Below are 22,222 nucleotides of genomic sequence, written 5' to 3'. Positions count from 1 at the left end.
GTTTCGCGCACGTACGCGAATGAACTATCGGGAAAAGCGATAGTAGAACACGTTGAAAAATACCTGGTGGATGGTGTGTAACAGCGTTCGCAGCGAAGCACCACGCGGAATAGTAAAATGGCAGTGTTACAACGACGCCTATGATAGCATTAACACGATACGGAACACGGTGAATTCCGAGGGTGGCATAAGACCGAGGGAATATAATATTCTCGCGGCGCGTGGTTTCCGGAAGAAAATATCGCGGCGCGACTCTCTAGCCGACAAATTCCAGGTGTTCTGTCACGTACCGCGTTGGAGGAGTTAAAACGGCTGCTCTGTAACGATAATATTAATATAACGGGGTCGAAATATCAACATAATTTCCTAAGTTCACAACTCTTGTACTTCTTCATTGTATAAGTAGTGTACTGTCGATTTTGTCAGCAAAAGTGGTAGGTTAGGATTCAGAATTTGTTAAAAACATCGTACGAGCTTCCGAAGGATGATAAAACGAGCCATTTGCGATTACGGGCGATCGCATAATCCCGATGAAAATCAGTTTATTAATATAACGGGGTCGAAATATCAACATAATTTCCTAAGCTAACAACTCTTGTACTTCTTCATTGTACGTATAAGTGGTATACTGTTGATTTTGTCAGCAAAAGTAATAGGTTAGGATTCAGAATTTGTTAAAAAGCTCATCGTACGAGCTTTCGAAGGATGATAAAACGAGCCATTCGCGATTAGGGGCGCTCGCATAATCCCCATCAAAATCAGTTATCCCCCCGATCGTCAGATGAATTGGCCCACAGACACGCGAACAGCTATAAGCGTCCGCAGGCTAATCACGATGGTTCACGTGTGCATGGGTTCACTATTCACCGTGGAACGGTTCTAACGTTTCTCGTACACTACCGCATCACCGGTTGAATTATAACGAATAATCCCGCAAAGTGCGGCCGAGTGCATCGGCAAACAAGCGTGCGCGATCACGTTGCATCCTGGTGCATGGTGGCCACGATCCTGCGTATTCCGTCTTCGCGTATCGAAAACATTATATCCTGCTCCCGGGGGCGCACGTACACATGGTTGCATGATCGGAATTCAAAGGCGATGAATCGATCAGCCGCCCGCGACCGGAAAGAGACATTACAGGGGGTGGGGACACGAAACGGACGGAATAAAGAAGCAGTAACAGCGAGAGCAAGCAGAACAGACGAACAGGAGAACAGAGGCCGAAGAAGGACGGCTTTCGCGCGAGGTTCGACGATTATTCATCAGGGTAAACAAGTCGTCCGAAAGCGATTACCGTGGCCTGATGACGGCCAATCGTTCGATCATTTGCATCCAGCGACGCTGCTCTCGATAATCATTGCCCCGAGAGTGAAAAATACTCGCTGATTGCGATTTAACTCTCTTGACGTTCGAGGGGACTATGTTTGAAAATGATTGAGATGTCCCATGCATTGTATGGCTTCAGAATGGTCCTTTGATGCACTTCAAGTGCGACTTTATTTACCAATATAATTTTGTAATAGTACTTCTGAATTGTACTACCGAAATTGACTCGGATTGAGTGAAACTCGACTCGTCGACACGCGATAGCCATTTTATTTCCGCGATCGGCGCGGCGCACAGTGGGCCAGAATGGCTCAGTAGCTGTTCATGCTTATTTCACCATTATTTCAAAACTTAAAGACCACATTAAATAGGTCGTTAATTCGTCTTGGCATCAGCTATAATGTTATTAAATAAAAAATATATAGTTATAAATAAATATTGAAGGTGACCACAATTTTTTATTTAAAAAAAAGAAATTATTCAAATTTTTTGTATTGAGATTTGTAGAAGACTGAGTACTGATTACTTTTTGTAGGAAACATTTTTTTGTCACACCACCGGAAATGTCTGAAAAATCGTGTGAATAATAAATAATAATTGGAAACTGGCTATTCAGGCATTCAAACAAGGGTAATCCATAATTTTTGAATGAATGAAGTTTATTACATTTAATGAAATAACAAAAATGTGTTATTACTCTCTTATATTTAAAGAATTACAAAAATTCAAACAAAATTAAGTATTATATTTTACAAAGTTACTGACTATATTCAGTTGATCATATGCATTTTCCGTTTATAACTCTATTTATCTATGAATAAACAAAAATCTATACCATAATTCCTCTTAACAAAGGTAAAATACAGGTCTTCAATATGGAAAAACTGCTGTGATGCTATACTACGATGCTGTTACTATAGTCTCTCAAATGCAAATGATTCAACTAAGCTAGCAAGAAGTTCGAATATTTATCAATGGCCGTATAATCAAAAAAATTCATAAGATAGGTCTGGGTTAAGTCTTTAGACTCGTAAGAGCCGCTGAGTGGTCGTCAGTGGTCGTCAATGCGTCTCGTGCAAATAATTTCCAAACCGGGACGAAGTGGGACGAGATCTTTACAGGAACTTTTAGAGGAGACTTTACTGAAAATGTTCCACTTTGTTAGAGCTCCTGCCTCTCCCTGCATTTTAACTTATCCCTTGTCAAAGGTGAAAAACTTTGACGATTTTCCTTAGTTGACTAAGCATTTTTTAAAATAATAAATTATGACCATTAACGTTTAGTTCCTGGGGCGTTCTCAACATAGATATACATTATTCATAAAAGAAAATTTGGGCACTTAATCTTCAGTAGGTTCTCCAGGACATCGTTATGAAGAAACGGAATTTTTTCGCTGATAAATCGTATCTGAAAAAGTTTGATCTTTGAAGGCTTATTGTAACAAGAGTTCTTAATAACTTTAATTAATATTATCGTTTTCGAATGTAATGCACATTTAAGAATCACTGTGCATTGGTTAAAAATCGATATGAGGACTTTCATTTTTTAGCTCATGAACACCTAGCGCGTCGATCTGGCCCACTGCTGTGCGGCGCGGCCGCAAGAATATCGCGAAGTCTTTTCGACGGGGTGCCGTGGCGTGGCGGGGCCTGCGGACGCGCGTCACGTCGCTGGCATGCATATTGCATTCGGGTTATGTTTGCAACCTCGCACACCCTCGTCCTGTTTGCAGGACTAAGCCGGATAACACGTACCGGCTGTGTAATACGACCCGGCGCGGCGCGACTGGATTTTCGGGACCTGTTAGAATCGCCACGCGACCATCCCACGCATGCTCCGATACCAGCGGACATAACAGCACAAACATACACGCGCGTATTTGCGGAACGGGGACCGGCGGCGGCGCCGCGACGTCCTGCACCATGCCACGCCGTGGAGTCGCGTCGGCACCGGGACGCTTACAATTAGAACGGCTGTGTCTCCAACGGCATATCGATTCGACGCGTAAACGCGATTAATCCGCACGCTGTTTGTTCATCCGGAATTATCGTGAACGATGATCGCTTAATCTGCGACCCAACCCAGCAACCTGGACAGCTTAGCGACATCCGGCCGCCGCGGTGAATAGCGTTTCTTGTCTGAGCAACGTTGTCTCCAGTCAACTGAAAAAGCGTTCGTTCAACGTTCACAGGACCGGAGAACCATTTTATTGGATTGTAAAAGTAACGATCTAACGGAAATGAAAAACCTATGACATCATCTTATGTTTCCAACCAACGACTTTATTTACCACTCGCATAAAGATCCATTTACTCGATTCAGTTCCACAAAATCAACATTGCTCCAACAACCATACCCAACGTAAACTGACTCCAACACATCAAAACCATTTTTTCGAAAATCGTCACACCAGTCAGAGGCTAGCCCAGACTCGGAGCCACTCAAAATTGAGAGTGTCGACAATCAATCAGCCAGCATGATCGTGTGAAATTACTCAAAACAGACCCAACTGTCTACAGAACACGTTCCAAAGACCTCGTGACCTGCATGCCGTCAGCGCAAGCTTTCCGCATTGTATTATAGATCCGCAAGCCCAGCGGCTTCGCTGTGATCGATGGATCATTAACCGGCGTGGTATCTGCTCTATTCACAGGATCTAACGTACGGGGAGGGCGGCCACAACTGGCGGAGCATAATCTTCTCTTTGCTGGTCATCGGGTTCGTTATCGCCGGGATCGTCACGGCCATCTACCTTCTCGGGTGAGTTTTCCGCTCGCGACTTTTTCCTCTTCGCCGATTTTCCAGCGGGTCATAGTTCGTCGGGAAGGCGAGTAAGGTCGGTCGAGGGTCAAACGGTTAAGGACTACGCTGGATCACCCAATCCTAGGACCAGCTCTCTCTGCAAAATTAATCCGTTCCCCTTATCCAGGGGATCTGCCGATCCTTTTAGCGACGCGATCTGCGACTCGACTCTCGCAAGGAGTATCACCCGAAACGGATCGGATTTCGATCCGACTGAGGATTTTACGATGGGGAACGGAACTAGATCGCTGATTCGAGCTGGTTCTATGAATGGCACCATTAAAACCCGAACACCGGTTGTTCGTTCCTCGTAAGGAGGATTATTTGATTGCACCGAGGAGCAGGAGGATGGGTTCGGAGCCCTAAGGATCAAGCTGTGACGTAAGTGCGGATTTATAGTGGAGCTGCGAGCATCGATGATAGCGGCGCGGTGAAAAGAAACCAGCATTCGCGACAACATTTCGACACATACTATTGAAAAAGTACATATGTATTTTCTTTGTTTTTCTGTTTTTTCACCGCACAGCTCACCTCGCTGCTCCACTATAAATCCACCCTAAGAGTTCTTTAAGAGAGTCGTCCTCAGTTGTCCAATACGCATAGTGGAAATAATTCTCGGATCCGTATTCGCACTCGTATTCATAAGATATTTTTAAAAGCTGATGTTTTTGTGAGGACAACGAATGAAGATTTAATATAATGGGAATGAATATGTTTAGGTACGTCGACGAGCTGCTATATTGGAGTGGCAGGCGTCTCACGTTAGACGAGTGCCTTCGTGATGACCTGACGCCGCACAGGTTGACACCAACCTGGGTTTCCCACGACAAGTTTGTTTACCAAGCTGACGACGGCTCCCTCACTCTCCTGGACACCAGCAACAATTCCGTGTCCCTTCTTGTCTCCAATCACACGCTCGTAAGTACCACATTGCCATGCATTCGCAGTAAACCCGAGAAACGTACCCGCAAACAGTCCGACCAAAAAATTTCAAATCGATAATCAGAAAATCATCTGGTATTTTGTAAAACAGATAAATCACTTCTGGATTTTTATTTACATTCATCCCCATTTATTGGACATTCAGTATCGTACGCTCGATGACTGAACAATTTCACCGGAAGCATTTATTTATTCAGATAGAATTGGAATATTGATTTCAATACACTTCTAGAGAAACATTATTGCGTGATTGTTGATTTCTATCATCTACATGATGTTACCGTGGCTGTTGACCATTTCATTGTAAATATTAGCCTTTCGGCGTCAGATTCATTCGGAGTTCCAGGCTCTCTCAAAGATCGATATTCGTCGATTACAATTCTGTGCAATGTAAATTTATGAAATTCCCCTCGAACGGACTGTTACAATTTAAATAATCACGGGCTGAGAACTGATAACAGTTCAATACATTCCGTGTCATATAATAAAGTTGTCAATGAAGCACCGCGTACGATTTTATCAGAGCGAATATGAATTTGTCAAAGAGCGTTTACCAACGCGTCCCGTCCAATGTTAATTGCGATCGGACGAGGAAACAAAGAGAACGCCGGCAATAAAAATTAGATAAAGTGTAGCGGGATCGTCGGAAGGGCCAACTAACCGGAAACGCGTACTCGATCGGCCAACAAAACAATCGCCAGCGAGGGGAGACTTTCCGGAATTGTTTCGAAACGGCCATAGATCGGTGGTGGTGCGCTCCAATCGAGCGAGGGCGTGTGTCGCGAGCAATTTTTCGAAAAGCGTCGCGGTATCTCGTCGGCAGTTGGACGATCCGATAAAAGCTGTATAACGAGCAATCGTCGGGGTGGTCGACGGGAAGTGGAGGGAAATGGGAGGGGCGGGGCAGCGTGAAAATTAATTTGAAATTTCGTCGGGAAAACGCGTCGAAAAGTGCTTTAAAAAGCTCGGATACCCCGCCGAAAATACCTGACAATTTCGCCCGCCGCGTCGCTGTTTTCATCGAGCTTTTATCGGAGTTTATTGCACACACATGCTGGTACGCGATTATTGTTTCCCGATTCCGCATCCGAACGGGCGAATTACGCCTCGCTAATTTCCGGTGTGTCGTGGAGGACCGAACCTCGAGACGGGGGATTGTCGATTTGCATAACCTGTCGCGCGGCTTCAGTTGAATTTTAATCCACGACACGCATCCTCATGAATCTCTCCGTTCACTGTATAATTTTCTGGCGCATGCTTGTGCACTGCATCCAACAAAACGCGCATGGTTCATCAGGCCTAATAATAAAACGGTTGTTTTGCTTTCTGCAACATTGTAGTCTGGTTTTCGAGAAACAAGCCTGACATGCTCTTATAGTAGAACGTGATTGCAAATGATATAATGATATATTTTTCATTGTTTATAAATACAAATATTCTTCAGTTCGTGTCGATTCGCTCTCTGAAATGTTATTTAATACTCATGAATATTGAACTTTTCCTGTAATTATTCGTCTACGGTAAATATGTAATATTCGCTCTTGTGCATTAATTAATCGGTAATAATTTCGCGAGCTCGATCATGGAATAAATTAATAAATGAATTGTCGTAAGTTTCACCGAGCAACCGAACCAAAAGCTGCAGAATCTCTCAAAGCATACTGGCCCCGACCAATCAGACTCGAGTCCTCGAATCGATCGCAACCCACGAATGATCCATCATGTCACCCAACGTACGAGCAGATCGTTACGCAATTTAGAAACGTGTTTCTCGGCCAATTAATTCGCGGCCGGTCCCGTTACGTCGCGCATTATGATCCATATTGCAATTAGTCCATTGGACGGCTCGTTAATGAACCTAACAAATTGCTATAATCAGCAAGGTTCTGCCGAGGAACGATGATTTGTCGCAGCCTCGGTGTGTTAAACTAGAAATTTTAAATTCGGTGGTTCATTACGGCTTAATCGGCGTCTCTAATGCGTTCTGCTTTTTAAAGTAAATATTGTTTCACGGCCCGTATCATCGGGCAACGCCGGAATTATGTAAAGCGATAAATTTTGAATCGAGTAATAACATCGTACAGATTCGACGAACGATAAAATTATCGGAATAACGTAAAAGGGTTATAGTGTCATAGCAATTTTCGCCGCGCCGGAATTGAAAAAGAAATGGTCGTAGGAAAGACGAGCCCTCCAGGGAAATTGGGCATATTTCGGAAGGCATTTATTTTCTTGTTGCTCGTAAAATAGGGATCGTATTTTTGATGGGCCGCCGCGCCGTGCATATATTGTTTACCGTCGTACGTCAACTTTCGCACACGGAATCGCGAAAATATGGTCGGAATAAAATTGCCGTCAACATTTCCCATGCGAGCCATCAACACGGCCGACGAAAAACGGAAAGACACGCCATTCGTAAACGTCATGCCAACCACAACGAGCGGTAAAGTAACAGCTGCGGAGGTAGAATTATCAACCAGTTCAAGGCCACCGTTCCCATTACATCATTAAGCTTCCCCCGATTACTGAAACACCAACCTTTCTCCCGATAGATCTTTACAAAACACCGGCACCGTAAATAAACCAGCGGGGACCTCATCCGTTGTCGTACTCGCACACGGTGAAATATAAATAATTATAATGTCGAGTTTACTACAACATGGGTGCAGAAAGGGTTGAAAGTTCAAGTACATAAATAGAAGATCACTTCGACCTATCTAGCACTCTACTATTGAGAATATAAATAGCCGGAGGTGTCATAAAGATTGTCACATATTTGTAACAGAATTCGCGGTGGGGATAAGCGTGACCGGTTAAATGATTTTGCATAATAATATCAGTCATAATGACACGTTAAAGTACGAACGATACCGAAAGTCCGGTGGGATGCAAATGAATAAGGAGGACCAGTTGGCCAGTGCGCCTACAGAAATTTTCACTTAAAAATCCTGTCGGTATGAAGGGAACGGAGGGGGCAATAAACATGCTTAACCCATTTGTATCATAACGAACTATGAAACGAAGGTCCTTATCACCAAATTTTTTTATTATATTCAAGTACAAAAATTAGAATAAGTAAAAGAACTTCATATTTCAGTAGTCTGTAATTAAAATTAGAAAAAAATGTGAATAAATAATAATAAAGTTTACATAAGAAAAAATAAATTGCAAATATGTGGTTTACGCCCATATACATATATTATTGATAATGGCGGGAATGTTAATTAGTTATTTTGTGCAGTATGACAGTATTTGAAGTGTTGAATGCATAAAGCCACTTCACAATTTTCACACTGATAAATTGTTTCGCTTCTTTTCTTCCGGCTAGAGAGAAGGAGTAAAAGGGTCCTTCGAGCTGCTAGGCGGTGGGGTTTTTTAGTGGGTATGTCCTACCCTTAGTTTTATTTCGGATGGATGAGCCCCATACTACCGCCCCCCCTACGACCGTCATCTGGAGGGGGGTGTGCGTAAAATGCATTCCCCACCGCCCTAGAAAGAAAAAAAAGGCTGAATGATATTGACCAGCAAAATTGTGCGTGTATATACGATCCGGTGATAGTGGCCAGCAAAATTGTGCGTATATATACGCCAATGCTGCAAATGGGTTAACATCGGTATCAAACGGCGTCCTTTCGAGCCTTATCTATCAAGGAGGCGGACGTAGCCCGCGGCACGCCATAAAACAAAGAGTGTGGGTCGTATATAAGGTAAAGTTCGAGGTATTCTCCGGTTTATTCAAGGGAAAGGGGGTCATTCCCCTGCCCTCGTCCCTCTCGAATATTGCATTTTCTGCTCGATGGAACGATTCGTGCCCCGGAGCACCAGCAGTCCCCGAAAACGATAGACCGTAGCAAACAGAAAGCACCCCGGAATTGCCGGCGATGGCCTCGAACGAAGAATTTTTCGCGGCTTAATACACAGATTAATTTCAATACTGTTGATGAAACTACGTTCATTAGTCCATAACTAACATTTCTGCTGCTGTTAATAGAAGTATTCAAGAATGAAGGTAATAAAGAACGTTAAAAGAGAGTTTAAAAATGTGTCAAAGAGAAAAGTTTCGTGTTTTCAATCAATCAGGAATATGTTGATGTAAAACACGCACTCGGAACAGCATCGAGATGTTATCTATTGGTTAACGGATTAATAAAGAAGCCGTGTAGCAATAACAGAAAAATCGAAGCGTTCCCGGGCAAAGTGGCCCCGCTCCAAAACTCCCGTTTCTATTTCTTCCTGGAGCGAGCAGACAGGGTACAGATGAACGAACACACCGCATTGATCCGATCTGGCGTCCGGCAGGACACGCCGCGCCCGTCTCGCCGCCCTTTCAGAAACAAATATCGACTGCTGCCTGCTCAATTCCGTGCATATCCGCTGGTCGCGTTAATATCGCGCACGAGAGCACCGCTGATCCCATTTTCCATCGTCCTAACGAAAGGGAAACCGTCCCCTGCGGATTCTGGTGCCTTCGAATCCGCGCGAAAATAACCCGAGCACCATTAGCAATCCATTGCTATATTCTTCTTAATTCTATCAGTGATCTGTTTCGAATAAAAGCATTGCATCGCACTTTCGTTACAAAAACAATGTTCGGATACTGTTAATGCATTCGTTCCAATGCAACAGAATGAACCAAGCGTAAAGCAAAACGGGTTCACTATACAACTTGGTGATTGCAAATACCATCAATCACGAAATGCGACTTCAAAGCCCGTGAAATCAGATATTAATCGAGGCGACTACTAAAAAGAACCTGCTAACTACGAGCACAATGGTGTCCTGAAACGCAAGAACCGAAATTCGCTCGGACCCGCCGCGCCGCGCCGCGTTGATCACAAATCATCGTCAGTCGCGGCAAATTCGCGTAAACATCCACAGTTTACCGATAACGGATGTGTTCGAGCGAAAAGCGTGATGAATGGCGGCGCTCATTGTCGAACAGCTATCCGGTGTAAACGCTTTTAATCCATTCAGCGAGTAAATTAAAGACACCGAGCTGACCAGCATCCGAATAAGATAATCTGAAACCGGAGGACGTGTTGGTCGGGAGATTCACTGGGATTTAATGCATGCGTAATGAGCTACGGACACGGCCGCGATAATCAACATCTGTTCGGGCTGGGTGATATCACAATGTAATTCATAACGACCTGGGAATCGCGGGCGACTGTGGGCACGTAATTAAAGGCCCCGTGATTGATGTCGTCCGGCGGAGACTCGTTTGTATTCCCCGCGTATCGCTGTTCGTTGATTCAAGACAAAGTTTCGCCGTGAAATCCCGCTTGGAAAAATCGGGCCGGACGTCCTCGACGCGTCAGAAACTTCGCGAATTGTTTTGAACTCGCGGGAGCTGTTACGCGACCGCGCGAAAATTCGCGCGCCAACACACGCGTACATAGTCCCGAGGAAATGGGAAATACATGAAACTATAAATTTCGCGCGGCTTTATTTTCAGAGACAGCTGAACGTTCAAGGCTACCAGTGCAGCGCCGACCTACGTTACGTGTTGTTCAAGCACAATGTCAAGCCGGTGAGTAATGCAGCCGAGAAAACGGCTTTCGTTAGACCACTTACCGATGATTAGGTCGATCCGCATTGAAGGATTGTCGCAACGGATGAGTCAAGCTATGGCTAAACAATAATTGCGATAAATATTTTATGTTCTCAGGTGTTCAGAAATACTTTCAGTGCATTCTACACAGTCTACGACGTCACGAACGAGTGAGTACTCGCACAGACACCTTAATTCATGCTACTCCTCGGTTATTATTCGGAAAAAGACTACTCGAAAAATCTCCTACTGAGTTCCATTCTTTAAGGGTTGAAAAAGCATGCGTTCCTCGGAAAATTTTTCAAAAGAAACGTTTTCCGGGAGCACCCAGCGTGCCTCGCAATAAAGTAGCAACGATCCTCAGCATTTCCAATATATTACAGCCACCACACGCCGCTCCGGCTGCACACGTCTCGGAGGATGCAGCAGACACGGTTGCAGCACGCTGTCTGGTTGGGCAACACGACTGGTCTCCTGATGATATCCGAGAACGACATCTACGTGAGGATGGGGCCGTCCGCGTCCGAGGACGCCCGACTGACCGACACAGGTGTGTATTCGTTATGTGTATCTAATATAGTTATTACGATGTGTGGAGCCTGTATGTAAATATCGACTGACGCTGTTATACAACAGGATTGAGTTTGACTCGGCACTTACCCCACTTGTAACTTGACTTCGGATTTCATGCATTTGTGGTAAAAATGTGGAGGTGGAACTTTCGAAAAGTTGATGCAGAAAATTTTGCATAAAGTTCCGCAGTCTAGTTACACCCGACGAACAATTTCTACGGTGTTTCTAAACAATTTCCTAACAGGTGTTCCCGGCGTGATCTACAACGGGGTGCCGGATTGGCTGTACCAGGAGGAGGTGCTACCTCATCCCGAAGCCACCTGGCCGAGCCCGGACGGCACGCACCTTCTCTACGCATCGTTCAACGACACGAAGGTCACTGCCTTGGAGTTCCCCTGGTTTGGCACGCAGCCAGGTCAAGACGGATCCAGCTCCAGCCCGTTGACTACGCCCAGAAGAGGCTCCTTCCCGCCCTCGAAATCCGTCAGATATCCAACCCCCGGCTCCAACAATCCTGAGGTAGACCTCTGGCTGATGGAACTCACCAACACGACCAACTCGAATGGCAACGGGACTCTGAACAACACCATCGGGTGGAGGATCAGGCTGAAGCCGCCGTCTGTCTTGGATGGACAGTAAGTGGTCCTCTTGAGGACTTGCTTCAGGAGAATGCTGCAGTTCTTGGTGTTCGTTTTGTTTTTTACTCACTGGAGAATGTTCTGTGGTTTTCGTTCTTTTGGCGCTCACTTAGAATCGTTCTGTCGTAAATAGAGTACGGATTGTTTAGTTACTGGAGAATGTTACGTGGTTTCTGTTCTCTCGAACTTGCTTAGAATCGTTCTGTGGCAAATAGAGTATCATTCGTTACAGAGAGTACTACTTAATATCTGCCGGCTGGGTGGGCGACGACTCCGCTCAGGTGGCTGTCGTGTGGATGACAAGGAGCCAAAACCTATCCGTGGTGTGTGCCTGCCGTGCGCCATCATGGGAATGCGAAGAGACTCATACGGAAAGGGCTCCAGAGGGACAATGGCTCGATGCTCAACCTCACCCCGTATTCGCCCCTGATGGCGACAGTTTCTTACTGTTAGCATCCGTTCAGGAAGGTGATAAGGAACACTTCACCCACATCAAGCACGTGACCCTCACTCAGCAGAGGATAGCGGTGCTCTCTCATGGTCGCTACGAGGTGGGTAATACCGACCCAAAGTCTGTAGTCACCTAACTACCATATTATAAGGTGATCAGAAAGACATTCAGGTAATTTTTTCGCTTCCAGGTGAGCGAGATCCTAGCCTGGGACACCAAAGCCCACCTGGTGTATTACTTAGGCACCAGGGAGAGAAGGCCTGGTCAAAGACACCTATACGTGGTGCGTGACCCCACTGCCGACGACCCTCGCCGTTTGGAGCCGCTGTGCGTCACGTGCGACCTGGGGGAGGTCCTCTGGAGCAGCAGGTACAACCTACGTAACCAACATATCCTCAAAACCAATGAAGTTCGATTGTATCCTCAACACTCGTTGTTACAGGTTCTACTACACCAACTGCACACACTTCAGCGCGTCCGTGAGTCCTGCAGTCGCAGACAATGGTCAAGGCTACTACGTCCTGCACTGCGAAGGACCTGGCCTTCCTCTGGCAGGCATCCATTTGATGACCTCGCACAAGATGTTGCGCTTGCTGTACGATACCAGGCTCCAGCGAGGGGACAAGCTGTCTCAGTTGGCGCTGCCGACTCGGAGGAGCTTCGAGGTAACCAAAACATCCCGAAATCTGGGCATTGATTCACTCTTTAGCCTCATACGTTTAAATAAACTTGATAACTTTTCAGGTACCGTTGCCTCAAGGATGGAAAGCTCAGGTACAGCTTTTACTGCCTCCCTCGTGGCGAGAGGAGCTCAGGGACGCGGCTTTTCCGGTCCTGGTTGAAGTCAATGGTCGACCGGGCAGCGAAGCTGTCACTGACCGCTTCAAAATAGACTGGGGCACCTACATGTCCAGTCACAACGACGTCGTCTACGTCAGACTGGACGTACGAGGCGCCAGAGGTCAAGGGAAGAAGGACCTCTTCAGGAAGATCGGCGGTGTCGAGGTCCAGGATCAGCTGACCGTGTTGAGACACCTGCTGAAGACCCTGAAGTACCTCGACGTAACCAGAGTGGGGGTGTGGGGGTGGGGATATGGCGGATACGTGACCGCCATGGTGCTGGGCAACCAGGAGAACGTGTTCAAATGCGGCGTCGCTGTGAATCCTATAGCGGATTGGCTCTATTACAGTGAGTCATCTTCAGATTCGTTTAGTTTTCTCGGTGTTGGGTTTTATTCGGCTTGGTGTTGATCTTGAACTTCCGAATGCAGATTCCGCGTTCACGGAGCGAGTTCTTGGCGCTCCAGCCGAGAATTACAAGGGCTACGTGGAAGCCGACCTGACTCAACGAGCCAGGCTGGTGCCGAGCCATAGCCTCTACCTTCTTCATGGTCTAGCTGACCTCACTGCGCCTTACACGCACGGCGTCGCCTTCGCTAAGGCTCTGTCCGAAGCGGGAATCATCTTTAGGTACCAGGTACGTGGAATTCGAATTGCGTTCTTCTGGCTGTCCATGAAAATGAAAACTCATGATCGATTTCTGACGCAGAGTTACGCGGACGAAGACCACGCCTTATCAGGCGTGTTGGAGCACGCTTATCGTTCCATGGAGGACTTCCTCGCCGAGTGCCTCTCCCTGGACGCGTCCTAGTGCCTCAAGCCGGATACTCCCTCGTTGTCTCTAGTTCGCCTACTTCCGACACATCCGGGACGTCCGTGGATGCTCGTCAAGAAGGCTCGCCGTTCAGGATTAGTCTGTTCCGAGTGGCTGCCCCTAGTCATCCTCGCGTATCCCGTCGTCTTCTGCAACGTGGGAAACAGGGACACGCGCGAAACATGGACGAGGCTGTTCCTCGAGGTATCCAAGTTCACTGTTCAGATCGGAGCGTCCGTTCGATTCCGATCGATGGGACTGGGGACGATGACGAACCTAGCGTTTGTATAATTACTACCGTTCAGAACTAAAAAACCGTTGTATATCAGCCGCCTGCACGAGCCTGCGGATTCCTCTTTGCTACGAAAAACGAACAAAAAAAAAAAGAGAAAAGAAAAGAACCGAAAGGACACGCACGTTCACTTTGCTCCAATGGAGAGACAGGCACCCGCAGACAGGTTCTAGCGATCCATCCTCTAAACGTCCGTAACCTATGTCGAAAGAGAACACAGCTCGATCCTCTTAATGGATCCCGATCCTGGCTCGAGCTTACCACGAGCTTGCAAGCTCGCCACACATTTTGTATACCAAACCTCCATTATCCGACTGGACACACAAAAAGAGGATTCAGAAAGCGAGAGAGAGAGAGGACATAGGTTGACAAGGGACGATTAATGAGCGCATCGAGCTTAGCGCGAGTTTGCAAGCTCGCGCAACCACGTTTTTTATATGTATATCAAGGTTCACCGGTCGTGGATGAGTTTCTAGTTCGCTTTTACCAAGAGCGTCGAGCTTACCAGGGGGCGAAGCTTGCTGTGACCTCTCCTCGCTGTGTTTCTACGGTTTCGATTAGGTGGTTTTTCTAGCGTAAGCTCCGCTCTGGGTCGCGGGGAGAAATAACAACAACAAAAATTATGAAAACAGGCTTCGAAAGCTCCGGCTCGCACGCGATTGATTCCCCCTAAACACGTACACGGTGCCTCCTCCCCGGTCTCACGGGGGATAAAGCTGGCTACGCCTATGCGATCACACGTCCAGGGGTTATCGACACCATTCACCGTTAGATACGAACGCTTAGTCCTTAAGTTTTGTGTTGTACAGCTTGGCGCCTAGTCTAATGTACCACGAGGTGACACGCGTCTACGGAAGCGGAGACAGAGTGAGAGAGAATAGATCCTGGAAATCATGTCGTATTAAATCCGTCTTGTTAATTTTATTCGTTTTCGAATCATCAAGATCGTGCCAAAATTAACGAGCTGTAATCCACATGATTTCCAGGATTTCGTTCCAATGAGTCACATCATGCCCCACACACCGTTCGATTCCTTGAATATTTGTATATATCTATATACGTTTATTGGAGAACGTCTGTTGGTGTAGGGACGCGTTCCCTCGACGAGGTTCGCATGTGTTCCCGTTTCGTCGTTGATCGTTTGTTGTACTATATCGCTAAGGTGTATTATAATGGGAAAAGAGCCGAAGAAAGGACAAGAAGAAGTCGAAGAAACAGAGACGTACGTAGGTTATGTAAGTGAAGCGAGGGGGTGGCGAGAGGCTTTAGGGTAAAACGTTCAGATTCACCGTATACTTTAGCTCGTTCAAGCACCTCGTCAAGGGCAACGGGCCTTATCGTATACATATACCTTTTACTCGATCAACGTCGACCGCTTTCAGGGTCCTCGAGAGCGTTCTGATTAAGTAGGATCAGCTAGATCGTTCGGGACTTTCGTGATGTTCGCTCGGATGCGATGGATCGTGGCGGACGGAGATCGGTAGCTTTCGTACTCGCCTGATACACGATCCTTTGAAGTTCACAATATTTTTGCTACTTTAAACATTGAAATTCAAATCGTCCGTGTTACATAATCGCGATCTAAATCACTGGAATTGGACAATAACAGAAATGATTTAAAAACGAACCAATCAATGAAATTATTTGAAACCGAACACTTGAACCGATTCAAATTATAGGTTCAAAGGATTGAAATAGTGATTGGCTAGTTCGACAGACAAACCGGAAACAATCGACCCACGATCCTCCGTAATGGAGTCGCGCTCGAACGAAGAGAGTCGCACGTCGCCATAATCGCTGCCTGCCCAGCAGCCCTTAAATGCCGACAATCAAGGCTAGTGCAACTAATCAAACGATAATAAATAGAACGGAGAAGATGAAGAAATTACCTAATAATATTTAATGAATCTTAGATGAGTGAACGACGACGGTGGGTTCGTCCATGTCATAGTGTGTGGCCTCGACGAGAATCGAATAAAGAAAAGCAGCGGAAGAAAGTCTAATCTAGAAAACGAGTAGCAAAGGAGAAATGTATTTTGGAATGGTGATCTCGTTGGAGGCGAGACACGCGGACATGGCAGATCGATGGATGGAGATTCACGTGCTTGACTGTAGACAGTACAAAAGTGCAACGCGTGGCGAAGAGATCTAGAATCCACGTTTTAGGATCTAGAATTATTTTCCTCTGATAGAGAATAAATTTCACGTCGACACTGTCGTTCGTGATTAGAAGAGACAGGCTCATCTTTCGCGACTTGATTGACCCGAGCCTCGCATTTAAAGCTCCTTAGGGGCGAGGAACTACTTTCCAAAGAGACATTGCCTTATCTACGAGCGTTCGAACGTCGCAGCTCTCAGATCAGATTCATTTCGATTCGGAGGATTCTTGACCCTGGGTAACTAACCTCTCGCGAAAGTCGCGGTCGTCACACTTGTTCCAAATACAGTAAAGTCGCGATTTCTATCCCCGAGGGTCTCCACGCTCACTCTCCCTTGCCTACCCAATTCCACTGAGGGCGAACGCCGCAGAGTTCACAGAGCAGAGTTTACCATGCCGCGTAATCTGATCTTGGTTCGGGTATATCGGTGTGAAGCACTACTAATCCAATTACAAAACTTCTTCATTATTTTTTTATGGGACTTTCATCACCTTATTTCTGGCATTTTTCTGATTAAAATGATACTAAACACGATCTACTTTCAACTGTATTTATACAGTGTCCCACGAGAGTCGGGACTCATTTCGCGCAGCGAGCCTATCATCTCTCATTCCATTACCCACTCCCCACTTTCTTGAACCAATTAGGGCAAAGATGTGCAGCGACGAACGAAAACTGGTCTATACGCGAGTCCGGACTCTCGTGGGACCAAGTGTAGTGGTTTAATTGACGAGATGAAAGTTTCGGGCTAAGGAAGGACAGCGCGATCCGTGTTTACATGCTATTCTTTTCTACCTTCGGCATCCTTCGTACTTTCGGCGCGGTCGACGCAATCATAAAGAAATAATATCCCTACACGATCTCTCTCCCTGCTCGGAACCGGTGATGGGGGAAAAATCGCGACTTTACTGTATTTCCATTATCAAGCGGACCGATTAAATCGTAGCTTTCCTGCCATAAATGTAAAAATAATCTCCACAATTTCCAGCGGGGCTAAACACAGAGGGAGAAGACTACTCAGTTCGATCAGTATGTATGTTGCTCTTGATGAGTTCAATTTAAAGTTACGAAGCATAGAAATACAGTGTTGTCCAGAGTTAACTTCTGTCTGTTGGAACACTGTGGAGCAAGCTTAATTACCCGGGGTTAATTACAAGCGAACGATCTCTGCGCCACGTGGTAGGACAGACACGTTGTAGTTTCCACTGTAAAAACGTTTGTCTCGCGGCATTGTCATGTGTCGGTGGGGCACTACCTTTTTCCGACTCGTGTGTACTTGATCCGACGTCGACGAAAGAAAGAACAAAGCGTGAAAGGGTGCAGAAAAGCGTGAACGGGATGAGCGAGCGAATGGTGGCGCGAGAGTGTGCAATCGCAATCAATTATTAACTATAAATAACGGCAGAAAGTGCGGCGGAATTAACGTAGACATTAATAGGTACCGGAAAAAGAAACTGGCAGGCAAGGCTGACGGGAGAGATCGACTGGAAAGATCGAGAAGGAGAAACAAAAGCACGCGGATTCGCAAAGTCTGTTAATCGCAAAAAAAAAACAAAATGAAACCTTGGTAGCAGCGCATAAGGGTATCCATAAGCTTTTGGTAACGTATTATCGCCGCTAGGCTAAAAGAGAATTAATAAGATACAAAAAAAAAACAGAAAAATATATATATATTATATTATGAAAGAAAAGACAGAGAGAGAGAGAGAGAGGGAGAGACGCAAACACGCAGGAGAAACATTAATAAGTACATTTCACGCGGAAAAACTCGAGTGTTTCGAGAGCATCGGGCCCGTGCGAAACGAGACCTCGAAAATCAGCGTCATGGCGACGAGAACCGCTCAACCGGCGAACGGAAATCGCACCCCGTCGATGCTCAACGATTTCGAGTGGAGGTCATACTTTTTAATGTGCATTAAAAATGTGTGCTTCGTGTACACGTAGAGATCTCAAATTCCGAGGCAGCCATGGGAAAAAAGGGATACGTGGAACGACGAGCGTTTGTATAATCGGTCAACGAGAGAGGGAAAAAGAAAATAATATTAATAATTAACTATACGTCTATTCGGAAAATTATTTGGATAATCTGTGATACTCAGATTGACGATTATTATCGGTTATCTCGGTCGGAACTATTCGGAGAATTTTTGCGCAAGCGTTTTTAATCGGTGGCGTTCGTTATTAATATCGGGGCTGTTAGATAGGGGATCGACGATGAAGATCGAGAGACGAGACGGTCAAACTAAGCATGTCGCCACATTGTTATAAAAGTTTCCTCGAATTTAGAGAAACACGTTTTTTAATCTCCTCGGACAGATAATGTTAGTCATTTTAATGAGTCTTGTAAACTTCATGATCATTTTCTTGTTGCTGATATGTCTGTGTATCAAATATGGTAAACAGTGCACTAAAGATTCACAAAGTATAATTTTCAATGTAGAGATTTTTATACAATCTGACAAGTTAGAATAGAATTTGTCCATAAATAATTAACATTAGAAATGAATTAAAAGGTTTGCATCAACTTAGTTTCGTGTCGACTTGTCACAATCGATCAAGATCCTCGTGGTTATCGCATCGCCCCGAATCGCACCCAACTCGAGACGAGGTCCGAACGATCCATGGATCATCGGTAATCGGTAGATCGTACGGATCACACACACACACACACACACACGCGCGCGCGCGCGCGGACGCACACAAACACAAACACAAACACAAACGTGCTCGGAAGCGTTGAGTCGGGAACGTTTGCCCCTCGTTGCGACTCGTTGATTCGATTGCGGCTGACGCGCTCCGACAAATTGTTTTTTATATAAATAATGTTTGCTCGGATCATCCAGCGAGCACGCGCACATCGCGGCGATTAATCGTTCGGGAGATGCGTAATCGATAGTTTCTCGTGGGAGGCCAGAGCACGCGGATTCTTTCCACTCGGTTTTTTTACGATATTCGCACGGACCTGGAGATCGCGCGTCCACGAAATCGGCCACTTCGCTCACCAGTTCATTATATCTTCTTCGTCTTATTTATTATATTTTCCTTATTTATTTCATTTACAAACGTAGACTACACAGATTTTTAAACTTAACAGCTCGTTTGTTGAAATTTCTTTTCGAAATAAATTGAGTGTGAACGTCAAGCGAAATGTTTTAACGATTGGAACGCAGATTTTGTGCATCGATGTTAGGAAAAGTGTAAGAAAAATTCAAGTGAGCACTGATTCAATTTTTTAGCATAGGACGTTTTCAAATTAATCGATGTTCATTCGAGTGTTTGGCAGCCGATTTCGCGGATGTCTTTCAAGTTGTATTCCACGTAACACCCACGAGATAATCATGTTACTAAGACTCTGCGTTTTTTAATATCAGCGAGGCTCGGCCCGGACAACGGGCGGACAAAAGTGTTTTCAATAAACTGTTACATTACCTGAATTATCTGTTTACTTTTTTGCCACCATATAAATCCCATCTAGACACCTCGTATCGAACACGTTCAAACAAATGCTTTTCTTAGATTCTCGTTCATTTCTGATATTTCATCGAAACTGTCAACGCGCGGTTCTGATAAGAAAATCAGAAATTTTTTCGATACTTTTAATTGAGAATTATGCCACTGCGAAACCCACAAGGAAGGAGGCGAAGGCGAAGAGTAGTAAAAAATAGAGTGATTAAAAAACGGAAATCGACCCCATCGTTCACAGAAAAAAGGTAACGCGGATGTACAAACGATTTTATTCAAGACTATTCAATAATTTTAATTCGTCCATTCTTTTCACTGTGATAAAAATTGCAGCAAATCTTAACAAATAATCTTAAAAACACGAATTGCTTTATTATATAGTTAAGAACAATCGTTGCAATTTAAGGTTATCCGACCATCTTCACAAAACGAGATCAAAGAGCAATCGCAACAGCGATTCGCAAATGGCTTTAACAGATTCTGCGATCCTCTCGAGACAATCATCGGATAGCAGTGTGGTTTATTTAGGATCTTTTCAGAAAATCCCAGAGCTAGTGAACCTTGAAGACAGTGGCGACAATTGCGAGACCAAAATGGCGTACACGCAGCAGGAAATTAGGTCTTCACGGTCGCAGAAGGTAGTAGCTACTTTTTATTAATCTTGCTTCATTATTAATCCATCAAAAATTAAAGGAAACTACATTGTTCGTACAGATGGAACCAATAAACACCAAGACTCTAGTAATAGAACTCTAGTAATAATGGATTCCATATTTAAGAGGTGCCTTTACTATTCAATACTCTCTTCAAATTTCTACTGACATTCCAAAGTACCTATCAAAAACTACTAAATTTTATTAGTAAAAATTATTACCCCGTGTTTGACTGTCTTTCTGAGAAACAAAGAATATGAAATACTGTTTTATTTGAGATTATGTTAGATTTCTGAGAAACAAAGAATATGAAATACTGTTTTATTTGAGATTATGTTAGATATAATCACTTCCCTTGATCTTGCAAGGCAGATAAGTAACGCTCAGAAATTTTCTAGAAAAAGAAGACACGTTTTCTATCTCTGCTTTACCAGTTCGCATTATCCTGAGTTCTCTGAGGAACGTTTCAGTCATGTAAGGTCGACCTTCGATCGCGTTCAATTTCGATAGATCGTATTCGGTCAACGGAATCGTGTTCACACCCAAAGCGACTAATTCCGAAGGATGAACACCGAGCCAGCGCACGTTCGGACATGCTAGACTCGCCTCCTGATTGGACAAACTCGCAGACCCGAAACTGTTCCCAAAAACAATCAGAAAACTTCATTCGATCGTGTTCTTGCCTCATCAATACAAACGATCATAAATTTCATTTCACGATAGGAACTCTTAAAATGTCGGAAAAATGGTACCAATTATTTTTGAAGTACTTTAACAATTGTCATGATACCAATTTCTATAAAAATTAAAAATAGATCAACGAATAAATGAAGCAACATCAATTACTTTCCAAAGTATGAATTTTTCGACTCACCGATAGACGCACATGATGTCCACGCCGAAAGGATCGGCATCAACGAGGGCATAAACCGGAAGCGCCATTTTCTCTGCTAACAGTTTCACCAGCATCCTAGTAGCAACATCCGGATAGCCCTTGCCGGTAACCAAAATGCAATTCATCATCCTAGTGCAGTCCTCCTCCAGTAATTTCTGGAACACCGAGTCCTTCTCGACGATCAACACCATTTCGGCTCTCGTGCGCACGGAAATCAAATTCGACGCGATGTGCGGAACAAGGGCACCTCCTGGCACAGAGCAGTCGATAATTCGATTATCGATCACCGTGAGGGTTAATTCGCCGGCTGCTAATCCCTTTGACGTGGGCAGGAGATCTGCGCAATTGATTGTTAATGCGGAGGATTACGAAAGCGTTTCCGATTGTTGTAACGTGGATTCGCGGGTTGCAGCTAATATCCCCGCATTAATGGCTCGTTACAGCTGCCACATGATTGCGAAGATTACGCTACAGCTGTAATGTGCTACCTTTGTTTATAAAATGCGAATGTTTGACACGCGGTTTTAAATACGTTCAAAGCAATGTTTTACAGCCTCGTCCCGGGTCATTGTCGTTACCGTTCCCGTTCAATTTGAACGATTTCTAACGAGCTCGCAAATATGAGAGTATGGTGGAGATACCCACGTATTACGCAAAGACTCCGGTCCGCGGAGCGAGTCGTGATTTCAAAACGATAGGTATTAGTTCTTCCGAAACGATAACCGTGAGTCGTTCTTCCGAAACGACATCTTTTCAGTTTGTTGTGCCGCGAGATTAAAGAGTTTAACATTATAGTTATTCTTGGAAGTCGCAGAAACCCGGCT

General features: G+C 45.0%; 3 protein-coding genes across 9 annotated transcripts in view; 2 read left to right on the top strand and 1 right to left on the bottom strand.

Moving 5' to 3' along the window:
* The window catches only part of LOC143214588 (A-type potassium channel modulatory protein DPP6), a 125,349-nt gene extending 107,404 nt beyond the window's left edge, over positions 1 to 17,945 (top strand). For 6 of the 7 annotated variants that reach the window (XM_076435816.1, XM_076435811.1, XM_076435814.1 and 3 more), the window contains 12 exons: positions 3,980 to 4,086; positions 4,848 to 5,046; positions 10,526 to 10,600; positions 10,739 to 10,791; positions 11,005 to 11,171; positions 11,439 to 11,829; positions 12,065 to 12,383; positions 12,474 to 12,652; positions 12,726 to 12,948; positions 13,028 to 13,472; positions 13,555 to 13,760; positions 13,833 to 17,945. In XM_076435816.1, the coding sequence (XP_076291931.1) occupies positions 3,980 to 4,086; positions 4,848 to 5,046; positions 10,526 to 10,600; positions 10,739 to 10,791; positions 11,005 to 11,171; positions 11,439 to 11,829; positions 12,065 to 12,383; positions 12,474 to 12,652; positions 12,726 to 12,948; positions 13,028 to 13,472; positions 13,555 to 13,760; positions 13,833 to 13,934 (2,466 nt within the window). In that variant the 3' untranslated portion in view covers positions 13,935 to 17,945. Of the gene's footprint in view, positions 1 to 3,978; positions 4,087 to 4,847; positions 5,047 to 10,525; positions 10,601 to 10,738; positions 10,792 to 11,004; positions 11,172 to 11,438; positions 11,830 to 12,064; positions 12,384 to 12,473; positions 12,653 to 12,725; positions 12,949 to 13,027; positions 13,473 to 13,554; positions 13,761 to 13,832 lie in introns of all 7 variants that reach the window. The other variant, XM_076435817.1, reaches the window with a different exon arrangement.
* Positions 15,370 to 22,222, bottom strand: part of Mei-w68 (meiotic W68) — a 56,987-nt gene continuing 50,134 nt past the window's right edge. Inside the window, exons 4-5 of the mRNA XM_076435824.1 lie at positions 21,378 to 21,735; positions 15,370 to 21,140 (exon numbers count right to left, since the gene is read on the bottom strand). Of these exons, the coding sequence (XP_076291939.1) occupies positions 20,840 to 21,140; positions 21,378 to 21,735 (659 nt within the window). The 3' untranslated portion in view covers positions 15,370 to 20,839. The remainder of the gene's footprint in view (positions 21,141 to 21,377; positions 21,736 to 22,222) is intronic.
* Positions 19,239 to 22,173, top strand: LOC143214591 (uncharacterized). The gene is made up of 2 exons (XM_076435822.1): positions 19,239 to 20,488; positions 20,565 to 22,173. The coding sequence occupies exons 1-2, from the start codon at positions 20,315 to 20,317 to the stop codon at positions 20,604 to 20,606; spliced, it is 216 nt and encodes a 71-aa protein (XP_076291937.1). The 5' UTR covers positions 19,239 to 20,314; the 3' UTR covers positions 20,607 to 22,173.

This window comes from Lasioglossum baleicum, chromosome 12, assembly GCF_051020765.1.
Source record: "Lasioglossum baleicum chromosome 12, iyLasBale1, whole genome shotgun sequence".
NCBI lineage: Eukaryota > Metazoa > Arthropoda > Insecta > Hymenoptera > Halictidae > Lasioglossum > Lasioglossum baleicum.
The sequence above is the reverse complement of the archived record's forward strand: the minus strand, read 5'-3'. Positions and strand labels throughout refer to the sequence as shown.

Coding starts and splice junctions, on each gene's coding strand:
- LOC143214591 (XM_076435822.1), top strand. CDS start 20,315: ATGGCTTTAACAGATTCTGCGATCCTCTCGAGACAATCATCGGATAGC. Junction 20,489..20,564: donor GGTCTTCACGGTCGCAGAAG/GTAGTAGCTACT, acceptor TTGTTCGTACAG/ATGGAACCAATAAACACCAA.